The following is a 16,444-nucleotide window of genomic DNA, read 5'->3' on the forward strand; positions in this document are numbered from 1 at the left end:
AGAATTATAGAAGTTTGAGGGCTCTGTGATTTTGGAAGAGAGAGATAGAGTTTGTGAGAGGAAGAGGGGAAGGACTAAGAACTTTTTCTCAAAGCAAAATTTCTGTATTCTTCTCTATCAAACTCTAGAAAGAAGAAAAGGTTATAACCAACCACCCTACACACCCCTCACTCTTGCACGTTGTAGAGAGAAAAAGGGGAAGTAGTTACAACTTCCTCCCAAAATTATTTTTTAAAAAATAAATAAATAAAATAAATTTATTTAATAAAATAAATAATATAGATTTATATGATAACCACTTTATATATAATATATATATATATATATATATATATATATATATATATATATATATATATATATATATATATTAAACTATATGTTATATCAAATATAACATATAACCTATAGTTTGCTATTGTATCAAATACAATATTACCCTTAGTTTTTCATTCTCTCATTATGCACGGTATTTGATATAAATCTCATTTATACTAAATTTAATTATATGAATCAAATTCACATAATTAGTATTTCAATCATATTCAAATATTTATTTCCTCTCAAATAAACTTTATATTATAATGTATTAAATATATTATAATAATTATATCATATATAATTAAATTAATTATATCGCATATAATTAATTCTCTCAATTAATTTGAACGACTCAAATCGATCCAAAATTGATTCTCATTTAATCCCTGTTGAGCAAGAGGGGACCTAGTGGACCTGTAGCTTGAAGCTCCTATTATAATTGAATAATTAATCAAACTCTTTTATTATACTATTGTTCGGTACTGAAAATAGGTGTCGTGAGTTCTATCTAATCCAAAGAAATAAAATTTATAAGACTCAAACTACGGCTAAAACTACTAGGTCGAAATAGTGGAGCAAGAGATCGATCCTAAGGGAACCTCTATAAATTAGCCAAAAATGAACTTTGAATTCGAAAAGATAACAACTGAAGGGGCTTGTTTGTAAAGAAACTACAATAAATCAAAATAAATGCAAGAATTGATAGGAAGATTCTAGTAATAAGAGAAATGAGAGAGATTATGCAATGAATTTCAATGGGAAAAGAAATCTTGGAGATATTATGTAGAGTAGCAATTTATATCATGCAATTAAGTTGTTCCATGGTTCGTTAAGGAAGTAACCTAATGCTCTAATTAGTCAATTAAACAATTAACTCTAACTTAGTTCTTAATTGCTTGTTCTTAATTGCTTCCTAAACACATTCCACAAGTAATCCCTAAATTGCATTAAACTCATGGGTTTTCTCAACTATGACAATTCTTGAAATTAAAAGACTGAAAATTCAAGATTGATTGAATATTCTAAACTAGTCGGATCTTTCAAGAAAATAGGAAAAGAAGTCCAGGTTTTCTATCAAGATTACTAATTCTTGCAACCTAATTACAATTTTGTTATAGAACCATGTAATTTTGCATACAAAAATTTAACAAAATTGAGTTGTCAATTTATTTTTAAAAAAAATTATTCAAAATTTCAGGAATTACATTCAAGAACAAGTAATTACATGAAGAAATTTAAAGAAAATTCTCGAGAAAATGCTATTCTACATAATTCTCTAAGATAAAGACTTACCTACTCAAAGAGATGCAAATCCTTGAAGAATTCCATGGAGAATTAAATGATTGATACAATGAGTGAAGTAATTTTGATAGAATCTCTCTAAAAATACAGATAAAAGCTCTCAAATTTTTGTGTGAATTGAATTTTCTCTAAAAAAAAAATGATGTTCTTCCTTTGTTTGAAGTTTGAAAGTGGAGTTTTTGTACTGAAGAGGGTCACAGCGTTGCGACCCTATGCATTTGAGGGCTCGACGCTGACTTGCGCAGGTGCGTGCACATTTTTTATTTTTCCATCATTTTCCAGAGCGTCATGACGCTGTGTAGAGCGTTGCAACGCTACCCTGTTTTGCAGCAAAATGTAGCATTCTATCTTTTAGCGTTGAGGTAGCATTGGACTGTGTTGATTTGGGAGCGTTGCCACGCTCCGCGTATTTTTGAAATGTGTTAATTTGCTTTGGATGAGGGGTAGAATGGTAATTTTGCTTTGATCTTCTTCTTAAGTGATTTGCTTGGTCTATTTTGGGCTCGATTTAGCTCCAAAATCTTCATGATGACTCCATTGATGTTGAGATCGGATTTTACCTATAAAATAAACATTTTAAGCAAAGAATTGAAGTAGAATTGAGGGAATTAAAATATAAATCATGGTTCTTTTCAAGACTTAACAAACTATCCCCAACTTAGCTCTTGGTCGTCCCGAGCAAGTTAAAGAGTAGAAATATGCATTCATTCAAGTAAAATATGGATTCATTTTTATTGTGACTTTTCAAATGGTTTATTCATTCAATTAATTCACACATTCATTTGACGCTCGTCTCTTTTCTCAACAGTCAAGAAAGTAACGATACAAATGTCTAATAAAAAATTTAAATTTTTGTTTACAAAGAGTTGAAACTTATTTTTTAAAAAGAAAATGTCTATTTCTTGAAAAGTCATAAAAAGACTACTAAGTTTTAGTTTATTTAAAGACCAAAACTAGTGAAAGGTGACACCTATCTCTTAATTCCTCTTCGCCTTACACTGGCCCGATTATCAGTTTAAGAGATATCTAAGTTGCATTAGAGAGAGGAAATTTTAAGACAAGGGTGCCTTTTTAAACTCATGCACACAAAACTTAATTGACATTTCTTTTACCTAGAGGGATAGCTTTCACACTCACACCATCGAGAACCTATCGCTCTTTTCTTGCGGGCTCTAACAGAAACACGATGAAGGTAGTTATGTTATTTTGCAAGCTTGCTTTATTATTATTATTTTTTATGCTAGCAATTTCTTTTTTTTTTTTTTTAGAAGGCCCCATTTTATCCTCTTTGTCTAGATTTGCTACTCTACGAAGATGATTGTTCTTAGACCAAAAGTTGTCCTATCGGGGTAATGAAGAAAATTGAGTAGATATGAAATTTCTAAAAGTTTTAAGATTCTAAATAAATCTAAAAGGACTAAGTATTCGATTTTTTTTATGAATTTAGAAGGAAACAATTTTTCTTTTGCAAAATGGATTTTTGTTTGAAAATTTGAAGAGGTCTAAAATTTTATTTGTACCTTTACTTCGAAAAGTGTGTCATCAAAATTTAATTTCATTGATAAGAATGAAATGATTGTGCAAATCAAATGATAAAAGAAAATGAATGAGATTCTTTTATTATGTGTTTTCATGCATTCAATCAATTATGCAATTAAAGCAATATGCTCTTATGGAGCATAAAAAAAATTATGATTCAAAATCTCAAAATCATGATCAAATGTGGTTATTATGTTGTTATTAGACTATAAATGTAAGTCCATCAATTGAATAAAAAATAGGGAGTTCCATTACTTTTCTTTCTCTCGCTAATATATTTTTCTTCCAGAATATTTTGTTTTGTTTGTTTTCTTCAAATATATATCAGAGTGCGTGAGATTTTTTTTTGTGCACAACCCTGGTTTTTAAACCAATATTTGGTATCAAAGCCAGGTTATCTTCTCATCGCAGTTTCCACCGTCCAACGAAGATGTCGAGTGTCTCGCAGCAAGCGAAGGAGAACGGCGGAGTGCCAATTCTCTACCCGATGCTGACTCCTCACAACTACACGGTGTGGGCGATAATAGCGGAAGCAATCCTCGACGCCCAAGGAGTTTGGGAGGCGATAGAGCCGGTGAAAGGATCCGAAGTGGATGTAAAGAAGGACAAAAAGGCGTGCGCGTACATTCTCCAATGCATCCCGGAAGACGTGCTTCTACAAATCGCGAAGAAGAAGACTGCAAAGGAAATACGGGATAGTCTCAAGACGAGGTACTTGGGCAGCGAGCGGGTAAAGATGGCGTGAGTTCAAACCTTGAAGAGCGAGTTTGATGTTCTTCGGATGAAGGAAACCGAGACAATCGATGAGTTCGCGAGAAAAATCAGCGGATTAGCAAGCAAGTTCTCCACCCTCGGTGTTGCACTTGAGGATTCATCATTGGTCAAGAAACTCTTGGACTCCGTCCCCGAAAAATATTTCCCCATCGTCATCGGAATCGAGCAATTCCTAGATCTTGAAACCATGCCGTGTGAAGAGGCGATTGGACGAATGAAGGTGTACGAGGAACGGACGACGCGACTTCAAGTAACCAACAACAACTCCGATGTACAACTCCTACTTACCCATGCTGAGTGGAAAGCAAAAGAGAAAGGGAATAGCGGTGAAAACTCTTTGGTGAACAAAAGGCACGGATTCGGTGGTAGCGATCACAGAAGATGGCAAGGACGAAGACGAGGTCGTGGTCGTGGTCATGGCGTGGAGCGTCAAAATAGTGCGAGAGGCACTAGCAACACTGGAAATGGAACTCGTGACAAAAGTCACATAAAGTCCTTCACTTGCAACAAGATGGGACATTACGCATCGAAGTGCCGCAGAAAAGGTCGTGACGACGAAGCTCATCTAACTTGCACCGCCGATGAAGGACCGACTTTGATGATGGCCGTGTCCCAGGAGGGAACACGCATTAGACCTGATCAGAAGGATGCCGTACTACTCAGCAAAGAGCGGTTGTTGTCGGAGATGTATCGCAAGGACAAAAATGGAGAAAATAATGACGTTTGGTACCTTGACAACGGTGCTAGCAACCACATGACTGGCCATTGCGAGAAGTTCCAAGAATTGGATAAACGTCATCGGGAGGGTGAAGTTCGACGATGGGTCAACCATTCAGATCATGGGAAAAGGAACGGTCGTGTTCGAGTGCAAAAATAGTGATCAGAAGACTCTCAAAGATGTACTACATTCCAAAGATACGTAGCAACATCATAAGCCTCGGGAAAATGACAGAAGATGGGAACAAGGTGCAAATGGCGGGAGATGCCATGAAAGTGTCTGACAGGAGCGGGAAGCTCTTGATGTCGATGAAGCGAACACAAAATCGTTTGTACAAGATAACCTTGAAGACGTTCAAGCAAGCCTGCCTTCTGACGAGCCTAGAAGATCCAGCATGGTTGTGGCATGCGAGACTTAGCCATGTCAACTTTCATGACTTGATGCTCATGGGCGAGAAGAAATTGGCAGTTGGAGTACCACCAGTGGATCAACCGAACAAGCTATGCGAAGCGTGCATGATTACCAAACAAGCGAGGTTGTCGTTCCCGTGCCAATCAACCTATAGAGCAGAAAAGCCGCTAGAACTCCTCCATGCCAATATTTGCAGACCGATTTCACCGTATACTCTCGCTGGCAACAAGTATTTTCTGCTGATCGTTGACGATTCCACAAGATGGATGTGGCTGTACATGTTGGAGGCAAAAAGTGACACACTTGAAGTATTCAAGAAATTCAAACTCTTGATGGAGAATAAGACAGAGTACAAGATTGGAACGCTCCGGACGGATCGAGGTGGCGAGTTCTTATCTGCGAAGTTCCCTCAATTTTGCGAAAAAGAAGGTATCGAGCGACACCTCACTGCTCCATATTCACCGCAACAGAATGGCGTCGTAGAGCGTCGTAACCGCACCTAATGGTGATGACGAGATCACTCCTCAAAAGCATGCACGTGCCAGCAAGGTTTTGGGGAGAGGCAGTGAGACACACGGTTTATGTGTTAAACCATCTTCCAAAGAAGGCCCTTTGTGAATGCACACCATTTGAATCTTGGATGGGGAAAAAGCCACATCTTGCACACTTGAGAGTGTTTGGTTGTGTGGCATATGTAAAAAACACAACCCCTCACCTCAAGAAACTCGACGACCGAAGCTCGCCGATGGTATATTTTGGTGTTGAAGAAGGATGCAAAGCTCATCGCTTATATGACCCGAGCCGTGGAAAACTACAAATTAGTAGAGATGTCGTTTTTCAAGAGAATCTTGAATGGGCTTGGAACGAAGGCGTTAATGATGGCAAGGAGAATTCGGAGTTCAGATGATGGACCAATTTTGTTCCGAAGAGGTCAATAATATGGAGGATACAGAAACCGGGGTCGAAAATGTCGCACCATAAATAGCCGAGATACCCGAAATTGGAGAGACTAGTCCATCTACTCCATCGACGAACACACCAGTCCATCTAAGATCTCTCGCTGACATCTACACCAACACAGAGGAAGTTGTAGGTGGTGAAGAATAAGAAAATGAGGTGATGATGGTGGTGTCCGAAGAACCGACTTGCTACCAAGAAGCTGTGACCGAGGCCCACTGGTATGAAGCAATGGAGAACGAGCTGAAATCCATTGAGAAGAATAACACATGGAGTCTAACCGAGCTTCCACCAGGACACAAACCCATTGGTCTAAAATGAGGAAGTTGTAAGTGGTGAAGAACAAGAAAGACTATAATGGAGAAGTTGTCAAGCACAAAGCAAGATTGGTTGCTAAAGGCTATGTACAAAGACAAGGCATCGACTTGACACCATTCGAATCATTCTTGCCCTCGCTGCAAACCGAAATTGGGAGGTACACCATCTAGATATGAAGTCAGCGTTTCTCAACGGGGAATTGGAAGAGGAAGTATATGTTACTCAACCGGAGGGATTTGAGGTTCCAAACCAAAAACACAAGATGTATAGGTTGTCGAAGGCTCTCTACGGATTGGGAAAAACTCCACGAGCTTGGAACATTTGACTTGATAAGAGTCTCAAAGAGCTTGGCTTTGGGAAATGCACTTAAGAGCAAGCAGTCTACACAAGAAGAGAAGGAGAAGAAAGTGTTCTTGTTGGAGTGTATATTGACGATCTCATTGTAACGGGAAGTAGCACCGAAAATGTCAACAAGTTCTATCAAAAAATGATGGAAAATTTTAAATGGGCGATTAGGGTCTTCTCTCTTACTACTTAGGGATTGAAGTGGAACAACAGAAGGGTCGAATCTTGCTCAAACAACCAACTTATGCCAAAAGAATCTTGTCCCAGTTCGGAATGGATGACTGCAATGCCACGAAGTACCCGATGGAACCCAAGGCACAACTTCACAAAGACATGGAAGGAGCACCAATTGATGCTACGGAGTATAAAAGCATCGTTGGTTGTCTTAGATACTTGCTAAACACAAGACCGGATCTCTCATATGTTGTTGGGATGACGAACAGGTATATGAAAAGGCCTACGGCCATGCATCACAAGGTGGTCAAGCAAATACTTAGGTATTTGAGAGGGACAATTCACTTTGGGCTCACTTATGTGAAAGGTCCCCGAGAAGTCGATATATTTGGCTACCTTGACAGTGATTTAGCCGGTGATCTCGATGGGAGGAAAAGCACAAGTGGAATGGCGTTCTACTTAAATGAAAGCTTGGTTTCATGGAATTCACAAAAGCAAAAGACGGTGGCTCTCTCATCTTGCGAAGCCGAGTTCATGGCAGCCACTATCGCGGCTTGCCAAGCGTTGTGGTTAAGAAGCCTTGTTAGCGAGTTAACCGGAATGGAGCCAAGATCGGTAACATTGTTCGTGGATAACAAATCCGCGATAGCTCTAATGAAGAATCCCGTATTTCATGGCCGCAGTAAGCACATAGATACACGCTTTCATTTCATTCGTGAGTGTGTCAAGAAGGGGAAAATTGTCGTTGAATTTGTCAACACCGGAGAACAACGAGCCGACGCACTGACCAAAGAATTGACCGGAGTGAAGTTAGCTGCTATGCGTTAGCTACTTGGTGTGTGTGATTTAGGATCATGTCAGGATTAGGGGGAGTAGTGTGAGCTAATAATCCGGTCATGATTCAAGACCGAATCTTCTGGATCGTGTGGAAGAAGAAGTCCACACATTGCTATTTTTAGTAAGCATTATGTTAGTGGTTAGTGGTTATTATGTTGTTATTAGACTATAAATGTAAGTCCATCAATTGAATAAAAAATAGGGAGTTCCATTACTTTTCTTTCTCTCACTAATATATTTTGCTTCCATAATATTTTGTTTTGTCTGTTTTCTTCAAATATATATCAGAGTGCGTGAGATTTTTTTTTTTTTTGTGCAGCCCTGGTTTTTAAACCAACATCATATAGTCAAGATATAAAAATATCAAAATATCAAAATGATTAAATCTAAATCTAACCCAAGCTCATATGATTCAGGGTTCTATATAGATCATTATAGAGTAAACTTTTCAGTAAGGCTCATTTTGAGCAAAGCTAATAAAAAACAACAAAAAATATGTAATGTTTCCCACCCCCATCTTAAAGATGGAACATTATTGTCCTCAATATTTGAAATATGGAAATGAGATCAAGAATAAAAAGTAGGGTACGTAGAGAGAAACTTCTCTGGTTTTTGTGATTGATTATCTATTTGCTTAAGAGAGAATTCCTTGCTTTTGTTTTGTTTTTCTTTTTAAGCTCTCCTTTTTCTTTTGTATTGATATAACCTACAAAGAAAGGGAAAATAATCAATTATTCTTTTTATTAACAAAAATATGCTAAGAAATGCAAAAAATAAAAATAAAAATAAAGAAAGAAAGGAAATGAAAAAGAAAAGAAAGAAAGGAAAAGAAAAGAAAAATTGTTCTGTCTTGCAAATTTTTAGCATCATTTGCTCAACATTATAGAAGAGGGGTATCAAGTGTATGAGGGATTAGTGAAACGCAAGCCCAATTGGACTTGAATTACATGCCCTTCATTGTGGATTTTGAGTTTATGCCCATTCACCTTGAAAGTCCTTCCTGTTTCAAGGAACATCAAAATTTTCGGTCTTTTTAGGCCCTTTCTTCTTGAGGTTCTTAAAACAATTTCCCAAGGATTTTCTCTTCTTAGGAGATGGGAGACCTTTGGGCTCAATCCTTTTTTCTTGCACTTTAAGAATAGGGCAAAGATTAGAAGTCTTATTTTTGTTTTTGTAATTAGAAACAAATTTTGAATTAGAATTATGAATTGAAGGTTTTTCATTTAAACAAACTTTATTTTGAGATTTTGAATTTATTTTTAAAGTATCAACATTTTGACAAAAATTATTGGAGGAATTCAAATCATTATCTTTTGAAGATGATTGTTCATTTTTATAAATTTCAAGAGAAGAATTAGAAAAATACTTTTTGTTTGAATTATTATGTTTGCAAAAATTGAGAGATGATTGAGAAGAATTATGGGAAATCAAATCAAACTCATAATCAATGGAAGGAGCAACCAAACAATTAGAACTTTTACACAACATGGATTTTACAATATCATCAATCTCATCATGCGTATTTATGGAGCAAAGAGAAAAATACTCTTCAGGAAATTTCTTGGCATCATAAATGTAGAAATACTTTACTTCTCCATCAAATTCTACTAATGAAGACCCCTTATCAACATCGAATCTAGTTTTTGTTGTTTTCATGAAGGGACTACCAAGTAAAATATTGGAAGAAGTAAAGTATCGTTCATCCATTTTCAAAATATAAAAATCAACTGCAAAGATTAATTCACCAACTCTTAACAAAACATCCTCTACTATGCCTAGGGGTTGAATATATGACCTATCGGCTAGCTGTATGCAAACATTCATTTTTTGTAGGCCATACAACTTTAGGTCTTCATAAACATGAAAAGGCATGACATTTATTGAAGTACCTAAATCTAGCATAGCTTGAGTAATAATCCTTTCTCCTATCTTGCAAGGTAAAGTAAACATTCCAAGGTCTCTACACTTTTAAGGCATGTCCTTTTTCAATAAAGCAAACACATTTTTACTCAAAGTGACTCTTTCCTCCTCTTTTCCTTTTCTTTTCCTTGTACACAAATCTTTTAAGAACTTTGCATGTCTAGGAATTTTTTGTATTAACATTCAATAAAGGGATATTGACATGTACCTTCTTAAACATTTCAATTAGTTCTAAATCGGCGTCCTCTCCTTTAGGTTCTACCCTAGGGGGAGAATAGTTACATACCTCTGGAAAGATGGAAACTTTCTCATAATCATTTACCTTGTTTTTATGCTCATTTATCTTTTTTGGCTTCTTGGGGGGTGATTGAATTGGGTTAACACCTTAAGAGGAGGAAGGAATTTTCTTACCGCTTCTGAAAGTGATTGCACTTACATTTGTATGCTCTGAGCGGGGACCCCATCGGATGATTTACTCTCCAGTTTGCTTACCACAGTTACAAGTTGCGTGATTTGTGTGTCCAAATTTGAGAAGCCTTGTCTAGTCTCTTGTTGAAAGGATTTGGTGTCTTGTTGACGTTGGATGTTTTTCTTTTGCAAATTGTGGAGTTCCTGTTGAAATTTCAAGGAGCGATCAGCAAGGGATTTAACTACATCCTCTAGAGACATACCTGAAGAGCTTGAAGAAGAAGATTGGTTCTAGTTCTCGTATTGCCCTTGAGATCCCCATTTGAAATTGGGATGATCTCACCACCCTTGGTTATAAGTTTCCCATGGGGGTTGTACTTCCTCTGAAATCCTCCAATGACATTGACTTAGGCTTGTGGACAAGCCTCAGATGTATGCCCGGCTAATCCACATGCTTTGCATGCTTTGATTTGAGGAAGACCTCCTTGGGCAACCTAGGTAAAAAGGGAAACTTGATTAGATATTTACGTCCTTAGCTCACTTACTTCACTAGATTGAGAAACAGTGTTATTAAGAATCCTTGTCCCAAAATTCTGAGAGTTCTCTGCCATGGTTGATATGAGTTGGCTTGCTTCAATCAGTGTTTTGTCTGCTAAAGCTCCATCGACGATTGCATCAATATTGCTCCTCTTCGATGGAAGTAAACCTCAGTAAAAATATTGAATTAGATACTGTTTAGATATTTTGTTATGTGGAAAATAAGCAAGCAACTGTTTGTGTTGGGATTAGTATCCTCATTCTCCCGGCGTCTCGTAGGTTGTAAACAGTTTATACACGTTATTATAATAAAATAAGAGTTATTTTATTTACATTTACTCATATCCAAAAAACTAAGATCCGTGGTTATTGTATGTAAACTTAAGCATGTATGTGAGACATACAAGTGGATCATGCCTTGTTGACACTATGGATACCGTCCGCTTTTTAGAGGTTTACAAGTGTTATAAACTACTACAGATGGTCTGATCTGTTGGCTTTTTGACCCTTAATCTCAAAATAATTAATTTTAATTAATTAATTAATCAATGTTTTGATGATAACAAACTCAATTTTTAATACTGAAAATCTTAGTGTTTTAATATGTCCATAGCATAGAGCTCGGAACAACGATTCCAACACCTCTTGAATTACTCAAATCGGAGCTAAAACAAAGACAATATGACCGAAACAAGTCTATAGAGAAAATACAGTTGTGGATAACGTGGCATAACCAGACCATTTGCATGTAGATATGTGGCAGCATATTGGTTGAATGGTGGATCATTAAGAGATTAACATATGATGGACTTTTGATTTTTAGATTGATTTAAAATTTAAAAAAATTGAAATTTAAAAGAAATTTAAAAGGAAAATAAATTTAATATTATTTTATTTTTTTGTCTAACGGCTAGTTTTTTACACATGGTATGTTTTTTATTTTTGGATTGACTTTAAAAAGAATGAATTTAAAAAGAAAATGAATTAAAAGGAAAATAAGTTTAATATTATTTTAGGTTTGTGTCTAACGGCTAGTTTTTGACACATAATATGTTTTTATTTTTGAATTGACTTTAAAAAGAATGAATTTAAAAAGAAAATGAATTAAAAGGAAAATGAATTTCAAAAGAAAAGGAATTTAATATTATATATTTTTTTTTGTATCTAACGACTAGTTTAGTTTAAAATCTCCATCATTGATTTTTCTTTTCTGAAATCCAATGGTCCAAATGAATTGTGGTTTCTAAAAACATTTTCATCTCTATATAAACCATCTTCCTCTCCAAATTTTAAACAAACAAATTTTACATTTCATAATCCTCCAAAACTCAAAAGTTCCATTGTTGCTCTGTCTAAGTTCCCAATTTTTTTCTTTTCATCTTATTCTTGAGAGAGTGTTATTGTATTATGAGGATAAACTTGTTGAGTGCTTAAACTTGTAAATCCACTCTAGTGAAAGTTGTATTGTGTTCTTAAAAAATTCCAACATTTGTAACGGTTTGATCCTAAACCGTGGAAAGGATCGGGTTTGCTCTTGAACCCGTAAAAGAAACGGTGGTGTAACGGTTGGACTATAATCCGTGGAAAGAGTCGGAAAGATTTTATTCAAATTCCCAAGAGGCGCTTGGGGAGTGGAGTAGGTCGAGTTTGACCGAACCACTATAAAAATTACGGTGTCTTCTTCTCTAACTCTTTCCTTTTTATTTTTGCAATTAATTTAAGCAATTTATTGTATGTTTTAGTTTGTTCTTATTTATTTGCTAAAATTTGATAGAATTAAATTATCACATTTTTGTCATCTTATTTGTTGCATAAATTGAATTTTTCTTATTATTTATAAAAAGTGTATTAATTAGTTTAATTGGGTTAATTTAAAAAAAAAAGTTTAATTAAACCCTATTCACCCCTCTAGGGTTGTCATATCGATCCAACAATTGGTATCAGAGTTGCTCTTCTTAAAATATTTATTTCTTGATAAACTTAATTGTTTTTTAGCTATGACAACTTTAGGTTTTATCCCTTTTACCGATAGTCAATCTACTACAAAGCCTCCTTTCTTTAATGGTACTAATTATAGTTATTGGAAAAATAGAATGAGATTTTTCTTGCTTTCTATTGATTATGATTTATTAAAATACTATATTAATTATTTTTCTTGCAGTTGCTAGTTGTTGTGCTCAAATTCTTTGGATGAAACAAACTCTTTGTGATTTTGGATTAAAGTTTGATAATGTGCCTATATTTTGTGATAATACTAGTGCTATTAATTTGACTAAAAATCCTATACATCATTCTAGGACTAAGCATATTGATATTAGGCATCACTTTATTAGAGAGCATGTGCAAAAAGATAATATTACTCTTGAATTTGTAGGCTCTAATAATCAATTAGCGGATACTTTTACCAAGCCTTTGAATGAAGAAAACTTTTGCAAAAATAGGCTTTAACTCGGTATTATTCGTTGTGATGCCTCTTGATTTTATAATTTTACTTGTTAAATCTTTTAGAAGGCATTTTGATAGGGGGAGATATGGAAAGTATGTGTTAATATTCTTAGGGGGAGTTGTGCTAAATTTATGTTCATGTTTTTAAGGGAAACATTTATATAGTTCTAAATTTTTCTTAATTATTCTTTTTTATGATTCCAAAGGAGGAGAAGTTTAAGAAAAATTTGCTATAAATTTGTTATGATTCTGATTGTATTAATTAGGGGGAGAGTTTATTTTTTTTGAGTGAATTTCAAGAATGATCTTTATGGTGATATGTTGAATTTTATTATGTGCTACATATGGTTTACATGTATTTCAAGCTATTTTTCTTGAATGGTTTGTCATTATCAAAAAGGAGAGATTGTTGGCTTTTTGGCTCTTAATCTCAAATTAATTAATTTTAATTCATTAATTAATCAATGTTTTGATGATTCAATTTTTAATTACTGAAAATCTTAGTGTTTTAATATGTCCATAGCATAGAGCTCGGAATAACGATTCCAACACCTCTTGAATCACTCAAATCGGAGCTAAAACGAAGACGGTATGATCGAAACAAGTCTATAAAGAAAATACCATGGTGGATGACGTGGCATTACTAGACCATCTGCATATAGACATGTGGCAGCATATTGGTTGAATGGTGGATCATTAAGAGATTAACATATGATGGACTTTTGATTTTTGGATTGATTTAAAATAAAAAAAAAATTGAAATTTAAAAAGAAAATGAATTAAAAGGAAAATGAATTTAATATTATTTTATGTTTGTGTCTAATAGCTAGTTTTTTATACATGGTATGTTTTTTATTTTTGGATTGACTTTAAAGAGAATGAATTTAATAAGAAAATGAATTAAAAGGACAATGAATTTAATATTATTTTATGTTTGTGTCTAACGGCTAGTTTTTGACACATGGTATGTTTTTTTTTATTTTTTGGATTAATTTTTTAAAAAAATGAATTTCAAAAGAAAAGGAATTTAATATTATATTTTGTTTGTATCTAATGACTAGTTTAGTTTAAAATCTCCACCATTGATTTTTTTTTTCCAAAATCCAATGGTCCAAATTAATTGTGGTTTCTAAAAATTTTTCCATCTCTATATAAACCATCTTCCTCTCCAAATTTTAAACCAACAAAGTTTATATTTCATAATCCTATAAAACTCAAAAGTTCCATTGTTGCTCTCTCTAAGTTCCTAATTTTTTTCTTTTCATCTTATTCTTGAGAGAGTATTATTATATTGTGAGGATAAACTTGTTGAGTGCTTAAATTAACTATTTCGTTAATTGATGATCTAGGTAACTTAATCTTAATCTTGAGCTAACTATGAACTCATATTCACTCAAAATTATCCTTAGATCTGCATAGATGAGGGCAGCTCATTATCGATGGCCCAATAAGCCTCGCATTTCAGGGGTAAGATCAGGTGGTTAGTTGGGAACATAGGGTGAGAGATGGAATTCACTCATACCCGTTATAGGGATAGTAGATAGGTTGTTCCCTTTAGTATTGAATCCAGGTCTTGAACAAGGGGCCCCACCCTCTCCTTGACCCGAGAGGGGTTCAGTTTATTAGTTGGACCTTAAACCAATTGTTCATTAGAGGATTAGTGAAACTTAACGAACAAGATGTAGTCTTGGGGGTAAAACGGTTTTCATGACCCAGCCGAGATTACGAACAACCTGTGAAGGATTAGCTTACTAATCATGGTTTATCATATGGACACAAATATATCTATAGTGAGGGGAGTGCAACTATGGGACTATAGTGGAATGACCCATGAGTTAACGAATGTTGATTAGCTCCTTCTAAAGAGTTTAGCCAGCTAATCTCGGATCGTTGGAGTCTATGAACTATAGGTCCATTAGGTTCCACTACTAGCTCATATGGAATAAACTTAGAATAGTATGATAGAATAATTCAAATTGTTCGAAAAAGGTGAAGAGAGAGAAACCGATAAGTATATGTAATATAGTGATCGATTTTTCAGTTTAGAGATACATATTTAATATTTAAATGTGATTTAAATATCAAGAATACGAATATGTTCATATTCGGAAGCTCGGAAATAATGAAAATGGTCAAAGATGTAAAAAGTCAAAGTTTGACTTTGAAAAGTCAAATTTTGACCGACCTTATATTCAAATGTGATTTGAATTTCGAGAAAATGAATGCAGATTCATGCTCGGGAGGTCAAAATTAGTCAACACGGAAAAAATCATAAAAAGTCAAAATGTTGACATTTTGGTCAAAGTTTGACTTTGACAAAATGACTATTTTGCCCTTTGACTAAAGTTAGTAGGAAAATCCAAACTTTTGTTGGATAATTCCACTAACAAGATAGTGGATTCTAGGTGTTAGGTTTTTATGAATTTGTTTCATGCAATTTTGCAAGGCCTTCTATAAATATGGGCTTTTCAATTTGGATTAAAAACTTTTGCCACTTTTGCTAAAATAGTTTTCAAAATTGGGCTAAAAAATAAAAACTCAAACCCAACCCAAAATCTATCTTCTAATTCAATCTCTTTCTCTATCTCGGTTTCTTCATCCATCGGGTCCCACAACTCGGTTCTGAGTCCAGAGGATAGTAGGTCAGCTCTAGTGGTGGTTTGTTCGTGTTCGGGTGAAGATGAAATCGTTTCGGGAGCTTCAAAGGTAATTTCTTCAAAAAAAAATCCTAATTAATTAAGTAGAGTTGCATGCTAATTTTCTTTTAATTAAAAGCAATTAGAGTGTAATTAGATCCTTATTCTGTTGCGTATGTTTCGTGTTCCATTATTAACAACACAAGCATTCGTACATACTGTTTACAAACTACAGGACATGAGACTTTAGGGCATCAACCTCAACAATCTCCCACTTATCCTAAAGCGAAGTGGAGTGTACAAAAAACTTAGTACAAAACAATAAACTAGGGCATAAAAGCCCAGTATAAGAAAATCTCCCACTTGCCTTAGTCCAACCGCGGGCTATCCTGTAAACCTATGCTCCGTAATTGACCCTCAAACACTATAGACATTAGAGCCTTCATAAACGGGTCAGCAACATTAAAATGGCCGGGGTTAGATTAATCCGTCTCATCTCCTCAACCTCTTGAGGTGTCTTAGGACTCCATGCCTAAACAACAGTAGGCCCCTCTTGGAGTCCTACATCGAGTACTTGAGCAACATCTTGTCAATATACAATGCCTGAGACAGTGCTAGCACTTTGTTCTTAGGAACCCAAAAGATCTGTAGACTTAGAACAAATTGAGCCTCTCCCAAATCTTGCATTCGAAAATGGGTCGCTAGCCAATTCTTAACTACAGTCAGTAGACCTACATCATTCCCAATGAGTAGGATATCGTATACGTACAACATTAAGAAGACTACTGAAGCGTAGATGATC

General features: G+C 35.0%; 1 protein-coding gene and 1 pseudogene across 1 annotated transcript; both read left to right on the forward strand.

The window, feature by feature from the left end:
• The first annotated feature begins 3,943 nt into the window (after nt 1-3,943).
• On the forward strand, nt 3,944-4,813 carry LOC150033995 (uncharacterized). The gene has a single exon (XM_090317176.1). The coding sequence runs from the start codon at nt 3,944-3,946 to the stop codon at nt 4,811-4,813; it is 870 nt and encodes a 289-aa protein (XP_090173302.1).
• A 2,145-nt stretch (nt 4,814-6,958) lies between these two features.
• On the forward strand, nt 6,959-7,687 carry LOC120090834 (secreted RxLR effector protein 161 pseudogene; annotated as a pseudogene).
• The last annotated feature ends 8,757 nt before the right edge of the window (nt 7,688-16,444 follow it).

This window comes from Benincasa hispida, chromosome 9, assembly GCF_027475165.1.
Source record: "Benincasa hispida cultivar pf3 chromosome 9, pf3_genome.v1.1, whole genome shotgun sequence".
In the NCBI taxonomy this organism is placed as follows: Eukaryota; Viridiplantae; Streptophyta; class Magnoliopsida; order Cucurbitales; family Cucurbitaceae; genus Benincasa; species Benincasa hispida.

Coding starts and splice junctions, on each gene's coding strand:
- LOC150033995 (XM_090317176.1), top strand. CDS start 3,944: ATGAAGGAAACCGAGACAATCGATGAGTTCGCGAGAAAAATCAGCGGA.